This window comes from Pagrus major, chromosome 9, assembly GCF_040436345.1.
Source record: "Pagrus major chromosome 9, Pma_NU_1.0".
In the NCBI taxonomy this organism is placed as follows: Eukaryota; Metazoa; Chordata; class Actinopteri; order Spariformes; family Sparidae; genus Pagrus; species Pagrus major.
Window position 1 is genome coordinate 5,762,465 of NC_133223.1, and position 23,358 is coordinate 5,785,822.

Below are 23,358 nucleotides of genomic sequence, written 5' to 3' on the forward strand. Positions count from 1 at the left end.
AGGTGTGGTTTATTTTCATGGCCAAAGAAAAAATATTTAAGGGGAGACACTACAGGTCATGCACGGTTCAGTTTTTAGATATTTTATTTTGCTTGCATGTCTTCTTTCAGACTAGTGGAAAGAAAATGCCCAAAATACACATTTAGGTGTTGATTTCTGTTCTGGACATTTACACGGATGCTGTCAATATTATCATTCTGTATTGTACTCATTCATTTTAGGCCATAGGAGTTTTGTATGGATGTGAAAAGAAAAATACACGTGCACAACAAGATAAATAAAGACAAAATAAACTTTTGTTTTTTTTTAATGTTTTTTTTAAATGATTAGATATACATACATACACATACATTTATACATACATACATACATACATACATACATACATATATCTTATGTATAATAGAACTGTAGGCACCTCATTAAAAAACAGGATCAGTGATGCTATGGCTAAATACAAGATACGTCCTACAATATTATTTCATTTCCTCAGGAACACAATCTATTTTCTTAAATGAATCTGACTTTAGGGATCTACAATCAGTGCAATCTCAATTTTGGAGGTGAAGTGGTATTGAGTTAATTAATTTTACTTTTCTATACCTACTACCCCAGGGCAGGCCCTTGGCATAGGCTGTATAGACGAATGCTAAGGGCGCCGTCACCCACGGGGGGCGTGGATAAGATATTAGTCTTATGTATAGCACACAGCAAGCATCTGTTTTTTTTATTAAAATGTAACATCCAGTGGTCACATATACTTCTCTTCTCTCTTCAGATGCACTTTTAAAATATTTCACCACCACCCCAGTGACACAGCATCAGGTGCTCCTGTCCCCTCTACCTCAGCACAGCAGAGTGACAATATTCTTTAATATGATTGTGCAATACCTTATTTATATTGTATTTTTAATTCATTTTATGTCACTTGTTTTCGTGTTCACTGTTTTTATTTTGTATGTAAATAGAATATTCTTTAATATGTTTGTGCAATGCCTTATTTATATTTTCACTTGTATTTATCACTTGTTTTTTTCTTCAGTATTTATTTGGTGTGATATTTTTGACTTAAAAGAAATAAAATCTTGAATACATGCAGTTTCTGTGTGAGTGTATGAAAATTGATTGTGAAATTGACTGCGATGCAAGGGGACACCAGCTAAAATCTTGCCTAGGGCACCAATTTGTTCAGGGCTGGCACTGTACTACTCAGACTAACATTCAAATATAGAGCAAAATTACTGACAATTTAATATCAAAAATCTTTTATTCACTATGCATTACATCAATTACAGAAAGTAGGCTTTTTGAATAGGGGCCAATTGTCCTCCGTGTTGGAAGAAACAACCCAGATAGCACACATATGTCTTGCAGATGTTGACACGATGAATAGATACCCAGGAGAATAGGATCCTCCCCATCAGTATCATTTTATACAATGGCCAGTACCATAGTTAAACTACATTATCTTCAAACTACCACCATACTCTTTGCTCATGTTGCCCTCCTCTCTCTGGGACGTACTTGTGGCAAACACACACAGTTTAGTCTGAGTAACATGTATTAGGGCATATGGAGATAAAACAGTATTGTTACTGTGATTATTATCTCCCAGTAACCTCCCAGTGCACAGATGTCCACTGTTAATGAAGTTAAAGCCCTAACAAATTAATGTTATCACTGCCACTACATGGACTACTAAAGCATGTTGAGTTTAAGTTTCAGATGTAGTAATAACAATGAACACAGCTGGTTTCTGATAGAGACCATGACACATGATGGTTTAAAATATAAGCATAAGAGAACAACGCTCTTTATCAGGCCATGACACCTTTTGACTTGACTTCAGTGACTTGTTAACAACAGTGAAATTCCATATTCACAGAATTTGGGTTACTCACCGGTTAGTTTCTACAGTATTTTAGCATCACAAGAGTCATGCTGCAGTATCTTAAGTGTTACAGTGAGTTTAATAGATTTTCTAAACCAGGGGTAAAATAAGGCATAGATCACAGGGTTCACACAGGAGTTAAAATACATCAGCCACCCTCTGATGGTTGAGGATGAACTACTCTCTTCAATATTCTGGCCTACAAGGGATGGGGAGTAATATGGACAGAAACATATTAGAAACACAATCACTAAAACACCAAGAGTCTTGGCTGCTTTCATCTCAGATTTCTTAGCAGTTACACACACTGAACTCTGCCGTGTGACAGCTGCGATGTGGGACCTCATAGCTTGAGCCTGAGACACAGCCACCACAAATACTCTCATATACAGAACTATGATGACAGTAATGGGGGCAACAAAGGTAAAGACAAAGTCAAAAGCTCCTGTGATCTGGTTGAGGACCACTACACACTCTCCATAGCAGGAATTGTGTGAATCAGGATGTCTCAGAAAGTCCTTTAAAATTACACTGTTATAGAGAATAGAGCATATCCAACACAGACAAACACAGACTTTTGTTCTGCCCAGAGTAACTCTGGTGGTGTAATGTAGAGGGTCACAAATAGCAAAATAACGATCGATTGATATGAGCACCATATTTCCAACTGAAGAAGAGGTAATGATAAAATCTGTAACATAACACAGAGCACACATGAGGTCACCCAGGAACCAGCAAGTTTCTGTCAAAAGGATGTCAACCGGCATCAGCAGGAGGCCCACAAGGAAGTCTGAGACAGCCAGGGAGACGATGAGAAGGTTGGTGGGGGTGTGGAGCTGCCTGGGGAGGAAAAATCATCAATAAATCACATTATCATCAACAATAGCTTGTTAATTAATGCAGTAGCAGGAAGGGCATTCGTAGGGATATGAATCTATTCTGGAGTGCCAGGTTAAATTATTTTGTTACAACATTACATTTAAATATATATTTCTTTGTAAGAAGCACAAATGGAACATTAACATTAAAAGAAGACATGCAGTTTTCATTCTGAAAATTAATTATTTTGTGCTGAGCATTTATCTGTGCCTGAAGTGGGAGATGGAGATGATGACAAGCAGGTTGAGAGCTGCAGTGAGCAGAGAGATGAAGGACAGCAGAATGTTAGTCAGCATGGTCTCAGACTGAGATGGTGTGGGTTTCCTGCAGGAATTGTTGAGGAGTTTTGGAAAGCAGAGTTCAGCTCCTTTTGTAGTCTCCATCTTCAGAGAGTGAAGCTGCTGATTTCTAGCTGCTTTCTGACTGCATCTCTATGTTATACAGCTGATTTATTTATCCCTTTTCCTCTCTCTGAGTTGCTCCTGCTATTTTTTTCTCTCCAGCAGAGACTGAAGTCCCTCCCTTTATTGCTATAGTCTATCTTTCTCATCATCCTCTGCGAGGACGATTTTATCTTTCTTTAATATCATCATTGTTGGGTAACTTGGTACATTACTGCGTTATCTACTGAAGCATTAGAGTACTTTAGAATTACCAAAAATTACAGTAAAACCCCTTTGTGACTCGTTGCACATGTCAGTTATATTGTTCAGACAGCATGTAGCCAACTGTACATGTACCTTTGAATGTATTGACTCTATCGACTCTTGTGTTTAATCTCAAGGTTGTATCCTTGCGCCAACAGTGCCCAACGCATCAGTCGCTGGTTGTGGTTGTATCTGTGTTAGGAAGACAAGAGGGTTATGGTCTGTGTATACAACCACGGGAGATGAACTGGCACCAACATACACTTCAAAATGTTGAAGTGCGAGTAGCATAGCCAGGGTCTCTTTTTCAATGGTGGAGTAGTTCAGTTGATGGCATTTGAACTTGACCAAGAAGTAACACACTGGATGACACATGTCACCCTCCCCATCTTGTATCAGCACAGCCCCAGCAGGTTTTCCCTGCCTATCTAAGGCAAAGTGGCCGCCTTGGTGATTTTGGCCGCCGCCTTGGTTGAAAACGGGCAGAAAATGATGGTTTCCAACCATCTTCACACAATAAAAATATGAGGATTTCAGTGCCTCTACAGGGCGGATGGGGAACAGTCACCCTCCACATAGCGCGAACGTCACATGCGTCATACGTCACCAGCGTTTGCGTCGTATGCATGCGTGTCACATGACGCCTCCCTCTCCCACTCCAGCGCGCTAAACAGATCGTTACTATGGTTACTACTTCCAACAACTCCCAGCGTTACGACTTCCAACAGGATAAAGGCAGAGACGTTCTAGGACTTTGATAAAGGTAAGAGATTATTGTTTAATTTAAAATATTAGTGTCTGTGTTAAAAGCTAGAAGTCCCGAGTGTAACATTAGTTCTCAACTTCATGTGTGGCAGGCAGACAACAGCAAGAACGAGAGAGAGAGAGAGTAGCTCCATTCACACTGCCTTTTGCATGTGGGGATCCTGCGCCAATTCTCCGCATCAGCCTCTGTGTGAAAGTTTCAGATGTGGCGAGGGATGAAATTTCCCTCTGCCTCTGATGCACCTTCGGAGGTAGTATCAGGGGGGCATTATTGGCGAACGGATAAAAGAGGGCGTGTCGGTCTGATGGTGTTCACTGTCTGATAACTGAACAGATCCTTCACTCAACAAAATATAGCTGTCCCAAAAAGCAACGTTACAGGACCTAACAACAGTAACGTAGTAACTGGTCGTGTCTTTGGCAACTTATATGAGGAAAAAAATACCGCAGTTATACGTGGAGAAGTGTCTGTCAGCCTGTAGGTCCTACCGACTCTTCGTCACATTTCTGCCCGAAAAACAGAGTCTGTCCCCGGCAAAAAACTTTAACTCACCAACTGTTTGTCGCGATGAAAAAAATCTCCGCAACGTCAGCCCTCCACCGAGACTTCAGTGAACTTTCCCCCAGAAAACAGCCTCCCTCCCCGCGACTGAAATAGTCAGACAGCGTCCAGTTTACTTATGGCGATTATGTAATTATGTAATTAAGAGAAAAACGTAACTTTGTCACTTTCCAGGATGTTTGGTGGGTCAGGATCCCAATCACAACACATTATAACTGCATCCATATGATTATAAACAGTCAGTGTGTACACATAGATTAACAGGATGACACCGGGGAAACACGTTGAAAAAAACACGTATCGTCACGCCTCTTCTGGAGCCGCGGCGCCTGCTTGCTGTGTGAATTATACTCTGGTTCGTCTTTTACGGCGGAGCTGTTCGGCTCTGTGTGAACAACCAGCGGTGGAGAATTTGGCGAACCACCACTGCTGTGATAATGCGGCGTCTCTGTGTGAAAAGGGCGAGAGAAATGAAAAAAATAACGGCCTTCTTTGCCAAAAGACTGAGGCCAGAGGAAGAGAACCACCACACTCTCAAGGTGGGCTCACACACTTTGCACGTGCGCATGTCATCCAGGTTCTCCAGCCTTTGCCACCTTGGTCTCAAAAAAACCCAGGGAAAACCCTGTCTCCTCGTTCTCCTTTGAGTCCTGGGTCCCCTTTTGGTCCTTGAGGTCCAACGACACCACTGTCACCTTTGGGGCCTTTCACTCTGGTGCACCTGATGGTCCATCTCTACCTGGAGGACCAGGAAGTCCTGCTTTGCGGCTGATGTTTGTCAGTTTGTCCTCCATGTTGTGGGTGCTGGTGTTGAGCAGCTTCAGGTCCGATCTCAGTCGGTCCAGCTGACCCTCCTCTCCACACATGCTCTGGACCTGGCTCTGCAGAGCCCACAGGTTGCTCCTAAGGGTTTGGGTTTCTTGACTGTTGTTTCGGAGCAGAGTTTGGAGGGTTTCGTCATCCTCTTCTCCACCCAGAGAAATGTGATTGGACGTCAACCTCTGTGTTCTGGGGCCAGACAGTAAAGACTGCAACGTGAAAACTTTATAAATGAGAAAGGCGTTGAGGGCGGTCTGCTGGATGAGGTAAATAACGATAACGTAAAAACACCGCGGTCTTCTGGGCCTCACTGGCTTCAGATCTGACTGGGAGCTGATGAGTGCCTCACAATTCAGTGGCAGCACATGAGCAGCAACAGGTTCTGCTCCACCCCCACACTTTTCTAGGCCTGCAGGACAGTTCTCCTCTTCCCCCATAGGTGGCAGCCTGTCCTCAGATAAGGCAGAAGCAAAAATAGCATGAATAGATCCACATCACGATGAGGAGCCAGAGTACTAGAAGGAAGATGTTTAAGAAGGTTTAAGGGTTGCCCATGTGTTCAAATTGGGCTTGTGTGTGTTTGGGGTGTGTGGGATGGGAAAACTCGCTCTCTTCATGTGCAGCATGGTACCAATTTTAGTTATTAAATTCAATGCCTTTTCATTATGTTTTCTTAAATATATGGAAACCTTAAACCTTGGATACTTTAATTGAATGTATTTCATGGAACTGTAGAGGCCTGAACGAACCCATCAAAGTGAAACAGGTTATGAACAGGATCAAACAGTTAAGAGCTAAGATAGTATTCCTACAGGAAACGCATCTGGTAGCTGATGAGACATCTAAGATAAAACATAGGTGGCCAGGGCATGTCATAGCATCTTCATATTCTACTAACGCCAGAGGTGTAATGACATTAATACATAAGTCTATTCCGATACAAATAGAAAGAGTAATCTAAGATCCTAATGGTAGATTTTGAATTATACAAGGTTGTCTCCTGTCAACACAGATTAATTTAATTAACGTATATGGACCAAACATTGACGATGTTAACTTTTATAATAACCTATTCCTGAGAATCTCAACACTGTCTGGTAAAAACATTACTGCTGGGGATTTTGATTGTGTCCTGGATCCAAGCAAAGATAGATCGGCTGAAGTGGACAACACTCATATGAAATCCAGAAAAGCACTACATCATTTTATAAAAGAACTTAATATGGTGGATATATGGAGGCATTTGAACCCAACAGCGAAAGAGTTCTCCTGTTACTCTAGTACGTATAAATGTTACTCTAGAATAGATTACTTTCTGGTGTCAGCAGAACTCCTTTCCAATATTAAAGGATGCCATTACAAAAGCATAATCATCTCAGACCATGCTGTTATCTCTATGGTCTATGTGGAGCCAAAACTGGTTCACCAACCCCCTAAGTGGAGATTTCAAACAAAATGGATGCAGGATTCAAAGTTCTTACAATTTTTAGGTGAACAAAGTGACATGTTTTTTGAGATTAATAGATCCCAAACTTCTGCCACAATCAGGTGGGAAGCCTTTAAATCATTTATTAGGGGTCAGATTATAAGTTATACAAGCAGGCAATCAAGAGAATCACAGGCTAAATGTAGGGAGTTGGAACTCCAAATTAAAATTCTTGAGAACAGGAGTTGTCAGGAGGGGAAAAGTGACAACGATGTGCACAAGCAGTTATTACTAAGAACTCAATATAATGTGATAACATCCAATAAGGCCACTGCAAATTTAATGAGACTTTGACAAAATTATTACGATCAAAGGAAAAAACCTGGTAGGCTTCTTGCATGGCGCATTAAACAACAACAAACAGAGAGGACAATTATAAGGATAGCGGACGTGAATGGGAACGTCACTATCGAACCATTGGAAATTATCACAGCATTTAGAAACTTCTACGAAAATCTCTATAAATCAGAGTACAATATCAATATCGATACCCAGACCATATTCTTATACCAACTTAATATTCCAAAGATCTCTGAGGAAAGTAAGAATATTTTAGACAAACAATTAAGTACAGCGGAAATTTCTGAAACTGCATTGAAGACAGGGAAAAACGGCAGGACCGGACGGCCTTCCAATTGACTTATATAAACATTTCAAAGACAAATTGATAGCCCCCTTATATGAGATGTATTTAGAATCCTACTGTAATGGCTACTTGCCTGATTCTATGAGAGAGGCTTTGATTATCCTGCTTCCAAAACCAGGGAAAACTAACACTAAATGTGAGAATATGCGTCCTATAAGTTAAATAAACACAGACACAAAAATCCTCAGCAAAATTTTGGCAAAGAGGTTGGAGGGAGTACTTTCAAGCATTGTGGGGGACGATCAAAATGGTTTTATAAAGGGAAGACAAGGATTTCATAATGTAAGGCGTACTCTTAACATTCTCTACAACCAGAAGGGAGAAAGGGATACGGCTCTTCTGTCACTTGATGCTGAAAAAGCCTTTGATAGAGTTGAATGGCGTTATCTCTTCGATGTCATCACCCGATTTGGATTTGGAGACTCATTCTGTAGTTGGATTAAACTATTACATCTTAACCCTGTAGCTGAGGTACTAACAAACGATGCGAGATCCAAACCTTTCAATATTACAAGAGGTTGTCCACAGGGTTCGCCTCTTTCCCCACTTTTATTCATACTAGCTATAGAACCATTAGCAATAGCAATTAGAACTAACAGGCAAATACAAGGAATTACAATTGGCAACAAAGATCACAAAATAGCACTGTTCGCGGATGACGTAATTTTATTTTTAAAACAATTACCTGCACTGTTAGATCTGTAAGGCTTGTTCGGTGATATCTCTGATTACAAACTGAACGCTTCAAAATCTTCACTTATGTTGCTTAATGAAAATGAGGGACAAAATCCTGATCAACATATATCTTCTTTTAAGCTTTCAACTGGTTTTACCTATTTGGGCATTAAATTAGTACCTCAGTTACAAAATATATCACCAATAAATTATGAACCTGTATTAGACTCAGTATATAAATCTTTAGAAAGATGGATGTCATTGCCTATCTCTCTGATAGGCAGAATAAATAATTTAAAGATGAACATATTACCGAAATTCTTATATTTATTCCAAAATATTCCTTTGGCGCCACTCATCAAAAAATTTATATGGAATAAGAAACGTCCCAGAGTTCGCCTATCTCTGTTGTATCTTCCGTTTGACGCAGGGGGGTTGAAATGTCCAAACCTCTATTGGTACTACCTCGCAGCACAGCTGACCACTTTGAGATTCTATTTTTCTGATGTAAACAAGACCCCATGGATGGACATAGAAGCACAATATGCTCAGATACCACTTCATTTATATTTGTACTCAGCTGAATATGAGATGAATACAGATGAATACCTAAGAGAGAATACAGTTCATCCTATAATATTGAATATGGTTAATGTGTGGTGCGAGGTAAAGAAACACATGAAAATATTAAACACCCTGTCACAATTTAGCCCAATCTGGGGTAATGTCTCATTTAAACCAGGCAAGCTGGATGCTGGGTTCAAATTGTGGGCAAAGAAAGGGCTAAGTAAAATCTCTGACCTGTATAAGGAAGATGTTTTATTGTCTTTTGAGGAAATTTCTCATATGTATAATATCCCAAAAAAACATTAGCAATTCCTGCACTTTCATCTTTAGAGGAAATTATTACTAACAATTGTATTAACAGAGGTTGGATTTCATTAATATACAACTGGCTAACATCCGGTTCTAATGAATCATCAGCACCCAAACTTGATACATGGAGGGCAGAATTAAAAGTGGACATTTCAAACAATGATTGGATCAAAGCCTGTAAGGAGGCACAAGCACAAACAGCCAACACTAATTTAAAATTACTCCAATACAATTGGTTAATGCGGACCTACATAACCCCTGTCAAGCTTCATAGATACAACAACGATATACCTGATACATGTTTTAAATGCAATGAGGTTAAAGGAACATTTATACACTGTATCTGGGAATGTGACAAGATTAAGAAATTCTGGAGGGAGGTGATGGATAAAATCATGGCTATTCTGTCGGTTAATATTTCACCTGATCCCATTATGACTCTGTTACATTTATATCCAGCAAACCTCAACCTGAGAGCTAGAGAATACACATTTATTAATTTTGCTGTATTACAGGCAAAGCGTCTGATAGCTCTGAATTGGAAGAAAACTGGTGCCTACAATAGGAGCTTGGATCAAATGTATGGCACAGTGTATGTCAATGGAAAGAATAACATATATTTTAAAAAATAGATTGGGTGTGTATGAAGGAATTTGGAAACCATTCAGCGACTTTATAAAACAGGAAGATATAGCAGAGCTTCTACAGTTGGAGAATTCAGGTTAATTTTGTTATTTTGTTGTTATCTGTATTTATTCTTATTTTTTATCTTTCTATTTCATTTTATTTTTGCTAAGGTACCATGGATTTGTATTTTGTATCTCGTATCAACATTGTAATATAATTTTTTATAAATCTTAAGCTATGAGTATAAGAGAGACAACGAGTGTGTATGTGTTGGGGGGGTAATACTACAGTGTCATTCATTGGATAACTATTCGCACTTGTACCTTACCTGCACTGTAAAGAATGATGCAAAATAAAATAAAAACATTGTTAAAAAAAAAATGATGACGCAGTCTTTTCTTTTCATACATCACGTTTATTGACAGTTGTTGATTAATTTGAGTGCACGCATTTTGATTCACAGGCTGTAAATTAACATTTCCAGTCGCACTTTATTTTACAGTACATTAATAAGACGTAACAGGCCGTACTTTGTATCAAATAAGACAAAAACAATAGCCAATAAGACGTAACAAGCCGCACTTTGTATCAAATAAGACAAAAACAATAGCCAATAAGACGTAACAAGCCGCACTTTGTATCAAATTAGACAAAAACGATACGCTAATAAGACGTAACAAGCTGTACTTTGTATCAAATTAGACAAAAACAATACGCTAATAAGACGTAACAAGCCGTACTTTGTATCAAATTAGACAAAAACAATACGCTAATAAGACGTAACAAGCCGTACTTTGTATCAAATTAGACAACTAGAAATAATGTAATGTTAATTAGACAGTAAACAAGAAAATTAAACTGTTATTAGACACCATATAGCCTACCCAAATTATGCTGTAATCAGAAACCGCATAAGTCTTATTACCTAAAATATAGTCTACTATACTGAGACACTATTATACCAAATTATACTGTAATTGCAAACCAAATCGGAGATCCTAATACACTATTAGACACCATTTTACAAGATCTTAGTCTAATTAGAAATCACACACAATCCCATATCAGATCCAAAATATGCTATTTAGACGCTATTCTACCCTCACTACCAAATTATGCATTTAATGCTACCAACATCGGCCTATAGCTTAATTAAACGAATGTACTGCCATATTATATCGGGCATGGCCTTTAATAGTCGGACAAAACACACTTGTTTCTAAGAACATGTTGTTTTCATTTAGTTTACTGATATTGTTTGAAGCCGGATTATTATTTCATTAATTACCTATATATTAGGTGCTAAATGCGGGACTTTTATTTTGAAAGCGTCTCGCTGTGAACCGAAAACATCCGGTGTTCTTGTGGATTGTGTGTGTCTGCGTGTTGGAAGTGTACCTGCATGGTGTTTGTTGAAAGTGATGAAAACAATCATTTTGTTTACTTAGCACCTGGCTGATAAAGGGCACAAGGTTTGTTGTCATATCGTTTCATGATATGTTTAATGTTTAGTTCAGATCGCGGTAACTTTTATGGTTTTGTACAGTTTGATATAGCTTGTTTGAGCTAGCGGGAACGCTAATTAGCATTAGCTCAGCTATCCTGTCGGGTCAGAAGAACGGAGATGAGGCTGGTCATTTCATTTCTATGTTTATTAATATAAAGAAACGCATTTTGTGTGGTTTGTATCGGCTTTAATATATAAAGTTAAAGGTTCATATTAATGTACTGTAAAATAAAGTGCAACCACATTTCCTTTGTTTGAGTTGAAACTCACCTTGTGTGTCTTGTTGTATGCAGCTCTCCCCAGCTCTGGAAAGGAGGCGGCGCCATCCAAGATGGCCTCTTATGGAAGCAGGGCAGGAAATGGAGGAGGCCTCCTTGGAGGTGCCAGAGGGGAGGCTGTCTTTTTCTTTGAGATCTATTTAATTTGAGATGATTAGGAGCTTTAAGTTTACTTCATGATTTGAGTGTTTATATTGAGTATGTATAGGTTTCCATTTGTAGACTCTGTTCACATTATGTTTCGTTTACATTATGGAAGTAATGGTTTATGTCTGTTCCCCCCTATTGTCTGTGTTGGCTAGCCAGTGTCTATATAACCCCCACCTATTATCTCATTTGTTAGGTCAGTTATGTTGAGTTAAGTCGCCGTTTGTTTAAGTTGACCTCAGTTTAAGTTATTAGGGCCCTTATTTAGAGTTGTTATTTTTCTTAATTTTTGTATTTGTACCAATATACTTTTTGGATATTGTTCCTTTGAATTGAGTTTGTAAATAAATTAACATCTTTTTGACCTTTACACCTTGTGTTCTTGAGCCTTTCCTGTTTGGTCCCTGACACAGCCTCTTAGTGATTGGCCCATTCTCTAGCCCTCCATTCCCAAGCTACCACGTCAGCCCCATTGGCACTGCCACAAGGAAATTTTCTGGCAAGAAGAGACTCATAATAGACCTCTCTTCTCCCCTGGCACACCCAGCATCAACAGCCTTATCCCCAGTCTGGATTCTCCTATGCCATCAACCTCACCCTTCTGGTGCAAGAGCAGCCCAAAACAACTCAACAATCACAAATTTCCACACGTCATTCACTTTCTGGATGACTCTTACTGTATCTCCTTATACATTACAAATGTCCTCCTTGCCCTCCGATGTACCAAGCATCAGCTTCTCTCCCTGCTTGCACACCTAAATTTCACCATCTTCCTTCAATTCTGAGCTGACTGTTAATTGCTGTCTCTTAGCTTTATTTTTGTTTGTAGGTGTTCACATACCAAATGGCTGCATTGAAGGCCTGGCTTGCACCACCAGTGAAGACACACTGCCTGCTAAATTCTGTGGGCACGGACTTCAGTCAAGTATAAAATGGAGTACAACTTCCAACATTTTCTTCTGATGTGGATAATAACATCTAAAAAAAAACACTACTAGAGGTTGAGAATGTAAACTCAGTTTTTGGAAAATTAACAAACCCAAAGTTGCTTCTCTGTTTCCACTCAGTCATTCTTAGAGAATATCATATTGTAGCATTAGCAATGTAAAGACGCACATGTGATTCGCAGCATTTAATTACTCTTCACCGTCACATGTACATTTATCTATTCATGCTCAGGGTCTCATTTCAGGCCCCATGCAGAGTGTCTCTACAGTATGTTCGCCTCACAGGAGTCAGGCTGCAGTATCTCAAATGTAACTATGAGCTTAATTGATTTTCTTAACCAGGGATAACAAAAGGCATAAACCACAGGGTTTAGGCAGGAGTTAAAATAATACAAACATAAAACAAAGGCAGCAGATGAAGCATTGAGCAAGTTATCTTGGCCTGTAAGAGCAACACAATAATATGGGCAGAGACATATTAGAAACAAAACTACAACAACACCAAGAGTCCTGGCTGCTTTCATTTCAGATTTCTTTGCAGTTACTTTCCCTGATTGTGTGACAGCTGCAATATGAGACCGCATGGCACGAGCCTGAGACACAGCCACCACAAATACTCTCATATACAAAACAACAATAACAGTAATGGGAACAATGAAGGAAAAAGTGAGATCTGCAAGTCCAGCAATGTAGTTAATGAAAAATAAACACTCTCCAATGCAGGAGTGATACCTGCCTGGTTCTTTCAATATATCCTTCAGGATCAGACTTTGAAAAATTACAGAGCATATCCAACACAGACAAACACACACCTGAACTCTTTTTTGTGTGATTTCACTGGAGTAATGCAGAGGATGACAAATAGCCACATAGCGGTCAACAGATATGAGCACCATGGTTCCTACTGAGGCAGAGGCAATAACATAATCTACATACTGATACAGAGAACACATGAGGTCACCAAGGAACCAGCAGCCGTCCATGAGCATTATTTGAACGAACATAAGGGGGCCAACGAAGAAATCTGTGACAGCCAGAGAGAGGAGGAGGAGGTTGGTGGGAGTGTGGAGCTGCCTGGAGAGGAAGAACAGCATGAATTTATCATTATTTATCAATTTTTAGACAACAGCAGATACAACGATCATACAATACTTTTTGATTCATTTATTTATTTTTACTTTGTTTTTGTCTATGTATCAGTTTAATAAATTAATGAATGGCTACTTGAAGTGGGAGATAGAGATGATGACCAGCAGGTTAAGAGCTGCAGTGAGCAGAGCGATGAAGGACAGAAGAATGTAAATCAGCATGGTCTCAAAGTGAGGACGCATTGGCTTCCTGCAGGAGCTGTTGAGGAGTTGTGGAAAGCAGAGTTCAGTTCCCTCCAAGGTCTCCATCACCAGAGAGAGGAGAACCTGCTGAGCTCTGGCAGCTTTTTGACCAAAGGTTTCCGTCATACAACTAATTTATCACTATCCTTCCAGCCCAGCCCTCCTTCCTCCTCACCTCTGCTGCTTTGTTCCTCTCCATAGAGATTGAAGTATTACGCCTTCTTTGTTTATCCTCCTCAATGTTGGTGACTTTGGTTTATGTTTATCTCCACCTTTGGCCATCTGCCAGATGTCACAGGTCAAAGCTGGCTGAGCTCAAGTGGTAAATGTTGCTTGTGGGAGTACATTGTTGCTCTAATCTTGTGCACTTGAGATTATCCCAGCAGCTAGAAATCCCATGAACTTGTTCTTATTCCTGGAAATGTATGTAAAATTATCACAAAACACCTATCCCAGTCTAGCCCAAAGTAAATTCAAAGCTGTTGGTGAACCATTTGGAGTACAGACATGGTTTGGGGCTCTTTTGAAAGGTTATTAAGATGATTTTGTGCTGGGTTAGAAGAACCTAAATTACTGCTTAATTTTTTTAATACAAAATTAGCCTGAAGATGACCTGTAATGGCCTCTGTCAGCTGGAAGACACAATGGGCCCTATTTAGACAGTCTATGGCGGCGGTCTAAGGCGCAGCCCGCTAGTGCGTTTAGGACGTGTCCAAGTTCATTTTGCAAGTTGAACAACGGATAATCTGCAAGCATGGCGCACAGAGGTGGTTTTTCAACTGAATTACTCATGGGTGTGTTTTTTTGGCAGAAATAATTCAAACCAATCTCAGTGTCATCTCCCATTACCTTTAAGAGCCAGGTGCACCAGGGCCTGACATATATTAAACAGTAGTACTTGTCTTCACTGAGGGAAAGGGATTCCTTGCCATTTCACAATCATCTGTCCCATCAACAACTCTGTTTGACTGCATATGAAAAAATACACTGATATTTAACTGAGGAGGAGGAGAAGTGCAAGTCTCGCAATTGAATTGGCTCTAGTTTTAAGTCAAACCACTGCAGGACAGATGCTTCCTCTAAAATGTGTCATTTATCCAATGGCTGTGAAGAAAGGAGGGACGGCTGTCATCCCCGGTCTGTGTCAGCAGCTGTCAAACTGCACAGTCAAGTTAACCGGTCACTGTCTCCACTGTCCCGCCCCCGCAATGAGGAAAACTGAGTGAAAGGGATGCAGATTTTGGCAGAATATAATGGAAACTATTACAAAACACGACAAAGCAGCTACAACAGAAACTGGGAGACTACAATTTTCACCAAGTTTTTTGCAGACTTTGCCAGAGTTATTTCTCAATTTCACACGGATACGACCTGAAGCAACACAGTACCTGCTAGTCTCATAAGAAACATGTGGCTCAAAAAGATATGAGCCAATCTATGAAAACATTCATCCTGAACCTCAAAGATGACTGCCAGACAGATAAGGTAACAGCAGCTGAAATAACCAGCATTTACCACACTGTGCAGCACTCTCAATCATACAGGTCAGCAGACTGTGGTTGTAAGCTAGCAACCGTCATTTTCCCAGACTCAGAGATTGCAAAACAAATGTCATGTGGTCGAACAAAATCAGCAGCTGTAGTTACAGATGTGGTTCCTCCGTGCAGAGTTGTTTGAGACAATTAAAAACAGAAACACACACCCCTTTTTTTTTAGTGGTTCCAGATGCTTCTAAAATATAAACAGGGCTGCTTAAAATATAATAATTGTTAAGTCCTTCACATGGTAAATGTAGGAGATACACTAATAATAAATGTAATTTATTAATCACTGGCGATTAATAAAACACTCGTTAATGGGGCACCACCTCCGATGTTTTATCTATTTGAATAATCCGGAGGTAATTAATCAAATTCGACTAAACAAGGTTAACTTGTATCAATTCTAATCAATTTCAAATCAATTTATTCAATCTCACAAATGCAGTAGTGAATTCTACACATATCCATCGGTTCTCCACATTAAAACAAACCTGCACAGACAACGACGTACGGTTAAATATGTTTATTTACTAAATAAATCAAGGTGAATAAATGAAAGGATGATTCAAACAAACAATAATGATAACATAAAATGTAGAGAATAAATGATCATGGTAATGAATGGATGGAGATGAGCGGATGGTAAAGTCGCGAGTCTGGGAAGCATTCAAAGATTACGGGAGTAATTTTGACACTAACGAGACCCTAACCGGATTTCTTATTAATTAAAGATTACTATGAATCAAAAGAAAAGAGACACCACCAACTCGAGAACATGCGTGTGACTCCAGCAGTGTGCATGGGTGTTTAGCCTACTTTGCCTGAAGACTGGGAGACGTTCACCACTTTGGACCTCTCTGGAGTTGATAGCTTGACCGCGGCTTGCGGTGCCGGTCCAAGAGCCGGAGGGAAGTCGCAGCTCGTCCGGTCTCCCAGTGGGTGGTTCTCTCGTCCCGGTGTCGGAGGGAGAGCGCCGTCTGTCCAGTACTCGGCAGGAAGGTCCCGGTCCGCTGCCCAGCGGGATGGCACCGCTTGTGAGCGTTGAAGGCAGGCCGGTCTCGGCTTGGCAAAATGTCTGTTCGTTGCAAACCGTTTACACGGTTTGTTGATGCAGGCAATTACTGCACAACGTTATTAACGCTGGTGGTCGTAATAAGGTCTTCTTCTTGCATGGAGTGGTGGCTCTGAACTTTTGATCGGACTAATTCAACTTTCTTGACGAAAATAACTAGAGAATAACGCTGGCCGGGCGAGTCCTCAGTTATTACTCAAAACAAGACGAATTAAGTCAAATTAACTGCTACTGAGTAAAATAATGATACTTAACAAAACGAAAGCACTTAAAGTCAGTGCGTCCTCAAATTAGGATATTGAGGTAAAAATCGCACGTAGTCAATTGTGCGGAGATTTCTGCCTAAGAGCGTGTCGCAAAAATACAAAAAGTAAGGGTTTAAAAGTGAAGCGAAGAAAAATTTTAGAAGAGAGTTACAAAAAGAGTTACAACAAGAGAGCGAGCGAGAGTTGTCTCTTGGTATTTGTAGTCCAAATCGGCAGGCGGTCAAAAGGGGAGGGCTGACGATTCTCACTGTGTATCATATCAATCGCCTACACTTACGAAACTTGAATTAAAATTAAACCGATTTAATGTTTCGCGATCGTGCTTCACCTTTCTCGGGACCTTACCATGGCAAAATAAATGGACTTAATGAAATAATATGACCTGATTAAATTCGCTGAACGACTAAAAGAAATTAACACTGGATCAAACATGAAAACACTTAAAGATACAGTAGAACTGATAGAATCTGACCACATATAAGCATTTCTTATAGTTCTAATACCTGTAAATGAAGAAACATATTACAGACTTTTAATCAGGAAAAACGTATTAAGCCAAAGATATCCCGACAGTCTAATTCCTTTGTACCCGGACTCACCACTGGAGGGCACTGTGGTTCCACCAAACACAAGACACATTTAAACATTAAATTTGATTTCAGTCAAATTTCATCACAGAGAAACGGGAGAAAGATCAGTTTTATGAGCTTCTCTTACTGACCCTTAATCTGTTGGAATTAAGAGAATGAGATCCTGACTTAATGGTTAATTAGAAATGGTCTGAAATCTGGAGGAACACAGAGACCATTTGGGTGGAATGTGACCACAGATAGCATCCAGATGAGTCGTAAATCACAGACATGGGAGTGTTGGCATGGAACAAGTCAGAAGGTTTCCAGTGTTCTCTCAAGCTAATGTGTGCTTTAGAAGTTAGAGTGGAGGAGAGAGACACAGGTAGAGAGAAATACTCTAAAACAAAGGGAAAGAGAGCCATTTGATGTGTGAATTAATTTACATATGTAAAGACTCTGTATTGACACCTTCTGATGACCAGTTCGTTCGTCCCTCCTGGTGAACTGGCAGAGGACTCAACATGACCTGTGGAGAGAGTTTATCTGTTTGCAAAGGGAGAGAAAGTTCATCCAAAGGCTTTGGGTTGTAAATGAATTAAAAGTGTCCTCATACGAAGTATTTATGACCAAAGCAAAACACTGTCCTCTCTGCCAGGCGATAAGATGGCGCCCCTCTTCCTGTAGAGTTGCTTCATCCAGAAAAACAGAGTTGATAAGGAAAACAGGGCCTCAGCATCAAAGAGAAAGGAACACAGGCATGTGTTCCTACAGTAAATAAAGGTCTTACCTGTATAGTCCTATTCTGTGCTACTAAATCAACCAGAAGGTAAAGCATAGATGTTATGAGCTACCAGGCAGAATAGAAATGTTTATTTTTTAAAGTTAGATAGACAATATATCAAAATTTTTAGACTACGTCCATACATTGGTGACGTGTCCCACATTGTCCCACATTTGGCTTATTGGGATATGGTCACCCTAGCCTGACCACACCTCATTTTCAGACCAACACGCCAGGGGCGCACAGGTGGGCGCATCTACTTTTTATACAATGTGGGCACTGGGCAAGAAAATGACAGCTGTGTCGGTCTGAAACTAGCATTTACCGTTTTGCGCTGAGCATAAGATAGAATGGGTCCACATCATGTAATCTTACATGGTCCAAATTCAATTTATTAACAATACACTCAACACTTGTTTTTTCTGAGGAAATATCAGGCACTTGGCAAAACAATGCTATTGCATGACCTCAAAATACCCCATATAACCTAAACAGAGTAACACGGGCAAAAACTCATTATAGTTCTTGATTTCCTTACTTACTCTACCTTTGTGCATATAAAATAGTCAAAAAAGTGTTTAAAGCCTATTTAAAGAAAAAATGCATAAAACTACATAAACTTTAAATTTATAGCTGAAATAAACTGGTGTCTGCGAGGAGTTTTTTGACAGATAAAAGCATGAATAGGCAATTGTGATCGCAATTTTTTGCCACTTCGACAGCATTTCCTCATGGAATACTGTGTGTTTGGACATAATATGTTGCTGAAATGGATGTACTGGACATTTGGGAATAAGAGAAAACTCTTTTTGTTTGCAGCTGCAGATGCTGGGTTGAATGATGAAGCCTCACAGGGGGTGTTTTTTTAGGGGTGTTAGTGAGTAGCTTAAGGTGCGTTAGTGGCCTGAGATGACCCAGACTTGGCTCTCTAATTTCCCTGACCATTAAGTTACATCCTTGCCTTAATCTTTTTGCAACCAGGTTATCCCAGCTGGTAGAAATCTCATAAACAGCACTGACTTCTTTGATTCAATTTCAGGAAGTCTAGTCTTATGGTCTGTTTACCCTTCCTGGTTTTCCTATTAAGGAGCCTGTAGTCGACACACATACAGAGAGTGCCATCCTTCTTTTTGACCAAAACAATTGGGGAGGCATAGGGACTGCTGCTCTCTCTAATGACCTGAGCACTGAGCAGTTGGTTAATATGGTCTTTAATGACTTCATACTTGGATGGAGGAATGCGCCGATAGCGTTGCTTCACTGGGACGTCATCTAAGAGAGGGATCTCATGAGAAATCAGGTCAGTACAACCGAGGTCCCCATCATGGGCTGAAAAGATAGAACTGTACTGACCAAGAAGAGCCCTCACTTTCTCCTGTGCTTCCGCAGGCAAACGACCCAACTCCACGGCTGCTATCGGATCCTGCACTGGTGGGGAAACAGACTGAGAAGCCACTGTAGCCACCACAGGTGGCACCTCAGTAACAAAAGCGGGTAAGCTTATGACACGTACCTCGTCTAAGGTCCCAACAACAGCATGGGGATAGAGCAACACATCTGAAGAGCCTACATTCACGATAGGAATGTAGGCTGTGCCCCGTACCACCGGCACCAGGGCAGGAGAAGCAAGCAGTCCTGCTGGCAGGCCAGAGTCTAATGGCTCAAACAATACAGTGCTGCCGGAGTACTGTTCCGAGCATGTGGCCACAACGATCTTCATCACACCGCCTGGGATGCGACAAGCCTTTTTGCCACAAACTTTGACCTTCCCTGTGCTCTGTTCAGCCTTAACGCTGGCTTGATGGCACTTTTGCAGGGCCTGCATGACAAGCTTGGGGGCCTCAGACACCACCGGCAGGTCGAACAAACCCAGGCCATGATGCCCAAACAACATTCTGTAGCACTTGCGGATAACATTCATCCCTAGAACGCCAGGAACCTGCGAAGACACGCAACCACCAAAATCCCACAGCCTGGCAACCCCTTACCACAAAGCTCAACGTCTAGCTCTAGGTAGCCAATGTAGGGGATGGCCAGGCCATTGGCTGCTCTAAGCTGCAGCCAGTGACAAGATTTGAGCCATTCTTGGCCCCATGGCTCAAAGTGCTGCCGAAAAAGAGACTCAGTAATGGTCGACACCATAGACCCTGTGTCTACCAGGCAAGAAACAGCAATCCCCCCCATGCTCACACCTAAATGGGGACAAGATGACATGAGCTTGGACACTTCCACGTCACCTACACACCCTGAGCCCGTAACTGTGCCGCCTGAACTGTGGCTCGCAGCTCAGTGGGCGCTAGTTTTCCGGCACCTGGGCAGGGTGGGGGGAGGGCCGAGTACGGAAAGGGACACGGGCCCCATCACACTCCCTAGCGATGTGACCTGGTTGCTGGCATCGCCTACAGATTATGGGACCACGAGAAGTTACTCGGCTATGCTGCTGAGGGCCCTGCAGACAGGAGATGCTCCGAGTCAGTTGATTCAACTGCTCTTGCTGTAACTTTAGCATTTCCCTAAACTCACGCAGCTCAGAGGCTTGTGGGGAACCAACACCTCCCGGGCTACTACCCTGAACCATGCACTGAGCACCAAAGACAGAAGGGACAGAATGACTCCGACCCCTAACATCCCCGGGTAAGCCCTCTCGTTCCCACCTGATCGCCTCACTCCTAACCTCAAGTAAGGTAGCTGTAGGCTGCCAGCACACATACTGCTTCAGTTCACGATGAAGGGCTCCATCCAGCACATGCTCCATAAACTGGTCACGCAACAAAACCTCTGCTTTGGATATGCCACTGGGTGCACGCTGCTTCACAGATGTCATGAGACCTATCAACACAATTGAAAACTCTAACAGTCTCTCTCTCTTGCTGCCGTCGAGAGAAAAAGGCATCTTGTAAAGCTACATAGGACTCTGCACATCCATATAGCTCCTGTAGCACCTCTATGATCTTAGCTGGATCTGCACGCTCTCAACTGGGGCGGTACTTAATCTCCTCACGTGCCTCCTCCTCTAGGTGGTCAAATAAGAAGAATGCCTGATCGGATTGAGACAAGTGGCGTGCTCTCATACAAGCTTGCACCTCCTCCAGCCACTCAGTTTACCCTATCCCTGACTTTCCCCTAAATGTGGGACATTTTCTGTCTCGGGGCACAAAAATTAGTCGCTCCATTAAAGGAGCACTGGTGGTTGAAGAAGCAGCGGGTGTAAAAGGGCGTTGTACTAGGGCCAGGCACAGCCGCAACCTGTTTCTGTCTCAGCCTCTCGTTATCCGCTCTTAGCTGAGCTACTACTTCCCTCAGTTCCTGCAACTCCACCTCCATTACTAAACCTGTACCAGTTAAGGCTTTCCTACCGTGAAGATGAGACCAGGGAAAAAGGGAGAAGGAGGGCGGGCTCCTCATAGGACTCTTCTCAGATCCAAGAAACCAACTGCTACTTTGCCTCAGAAGAAAAACACAGGTCAGACACTGACACTTAAAATAGTAACACTGTCACAAAAAAATGAACAAAAACAGCAACAAACAACAAAAAAAAAGAAAACAGAACATGCGTCTCTGCTCTCAAATTGCAAATCCTGCCAATAACGCCAGATTGTGGCAGCACGAGGAGCATACTTTGGGCAGCACTTGATTAAGAATGAATTTCACGCCAAACAACGCCACACTGGGGGTTTCACCTAGAGACCCTTTTTTTTAAAGGATTATTTTTCAACCAAAGAAGGCACTCAGGTCCGTTTTACAAGTGAGGCAGAGACAGCATTTCTGGTTACAAAAAAAAAAGTTATTTATTAATTACATTTCAAAAATCTTTAAAACTCCAATGTTCACTCACTGGGGCAAAAAGGGGAGCCCATCAGGGCTGAGACTTACTGGGGCAGATGTGTCCAAAACAAGGGGGATTCCAGGAACACTACACGTGAAGTAAATGAAAGTGAAACAAAATCACGAGAGGGACACCGCCACCAGGACACCAATCCACCACCCTAGGCTCAGCACCTGAATGGGGGAGTCAGAGGACAACAAGTGAGAAACAAAAGAAAATTAAATGTACCTAACAACAAAACACACATCAGAAATCATGAAATTAAATACATGAATTCTCCAATAATTAAACACAATAGCAAATCAAACAGAATGAACAAAATCTACATAATCAATGACATTGTTACAAAAGAAAAATAAATAAAATGCCACAAAGAGCAACTAATCATGAAGAAAATAAAGTAAGAAACTTTCCCACTGTTCTCTCTCACACACACACACACGTATGCACACACACGCACACGTTAAGAGGTGCCAGGTCTGACAATACACAGCAATACAGCGTTGCTGAGCAACAATTCGGCCACGGCAACGCTGAAATAAGACCTGGATGAAGGAGCAGAAGCTAGTGCTTAGCCAGCTGTAGTGAGCAGCCAGGCAGACAGTGTTAGAGCACCGCGACAGCAAACTGCAAATAAAAGTCTGGAGGTGAAGCAGTGCGAAGCCAAGCAATGAGACGAAGCAATAGCAATGAAGCAAAGCAGCAGAGTTGCAAGGCGAAGCAGCGAGGAAACGCAGTAAGGCAACGCAGCAGTGACTTCCTGCAGAGAGGTTAGTGGTTGCTGTGCTGCTGACACAGGTGTCTTTACCCTACAATAAAAGAACAGATATGAGCAACTTACAAATGACTGGAGGAGGAAGCTAAGGTCACTGTGCTACATACTGGTCAGGCAATCCCGGTCGGCACGGCGTGGAGCGAAGCGATCGGCTACACGAGGGCGAGCGGCACACAGCGAACGGCACACATTGAGTGGTGAGCAGCGTGCAGCCAGCAGCAACACCCAAGCGAGCCTCTGAAATAAAATAACCAGAATGAACAACTGGATGGACAGCGTGAGACCAGACTGCAGTCTCTGCTGCCAGCCTACCTGCCACAAAGTGAAAGAGGAAGTGGAGGGCATCAGGAAGTGACGTGACCCAGGATCCGTCAAGCAAGAGGACAACCAGGTGCTCTCTCACAGCGATTGGCTGGGAAGAGCCACACAGCTGAAACCCACC

At 41.5% G+C, this 23,358-nt stretch overlaps 2 protein-coding genes across 2 annotated transcripts; both read right to left on the bottom strand.

The window, feature by feature from the left end:
• Nucleotides 1-1,911: 1,911 nt before the first annotated feature.
• LOC141002763 (trace amine-associated receptor 13c-like) lies at nucleotides 1,912-3,153 on the bottom strand. Its single transcript, XM_073474154.1, has 2 exons — nucleotides 2,981-3,153; nucleotides 1,912-2,731 (listed from the first exon to the last, which is right to left on the bottom strand). The coding sequence occupies exons 1-2, from the start codon at nucleotides 3,151-3,153 to the stop codon at nucleotides 1,912-1,914; spliced, it is 993 nt and encodes a 330-aa protein (XP_073330255.1).
• Nucleotides 3,154-13,015: 9,862 nt separating this feature from the next.
• Nucleotides 13,016-14,209, bottom strand: LOC141002573 (trace amine-associated receptor 1-like). The gene is made up of 2 exons (XM_073473928.1): nucleotides 13,977-14,209; nucleotides 13,016-13,826 (listed from the first exon to the last, which is right to left on the bottom strand). Exons 1-2 carry the CDS (start codon nucleotides 14,207-14,209, stop codon nucleotides 13,016-13,018), a joined length of 1,044 nt encoding a protein of 347 aa, XP_073330029.1.
• Between the last annotated feature and the right edge of the window lie 9,149 nt (nucleotides 14,210-23,358).

Coding starts and splice junctions, on each gene's coding strand:
- LOC141002763 (XM_073474154.1), bottom strand. CDS start 3,153: ATGGAGACTACAAAAGGAGCTGAACTCTGCTTTCCAAAACTCCTCAAC. Junction 2,732..2,980: donor ATCTCCATCTCCCACTTCAG/GCACAGATAAAT, acceptor TTTCCTCCCCAG/GCAGCTCCACACCCCCACCA.
- LOC141002573 (XM_073473928.1), bottom strand. CDS start 14,209: ATGACGGAAACCTTTGGTCAAAAAGCTGCCAGAGCTCAGCAGGTTCTC. Junction 13,827..13,976: donor ATCTCTATCTCCCACTTCAA/GTAGCCATTCAT, acceptor CTTCCTCTCCAG/GCAGCTCCACACTCCCACCA.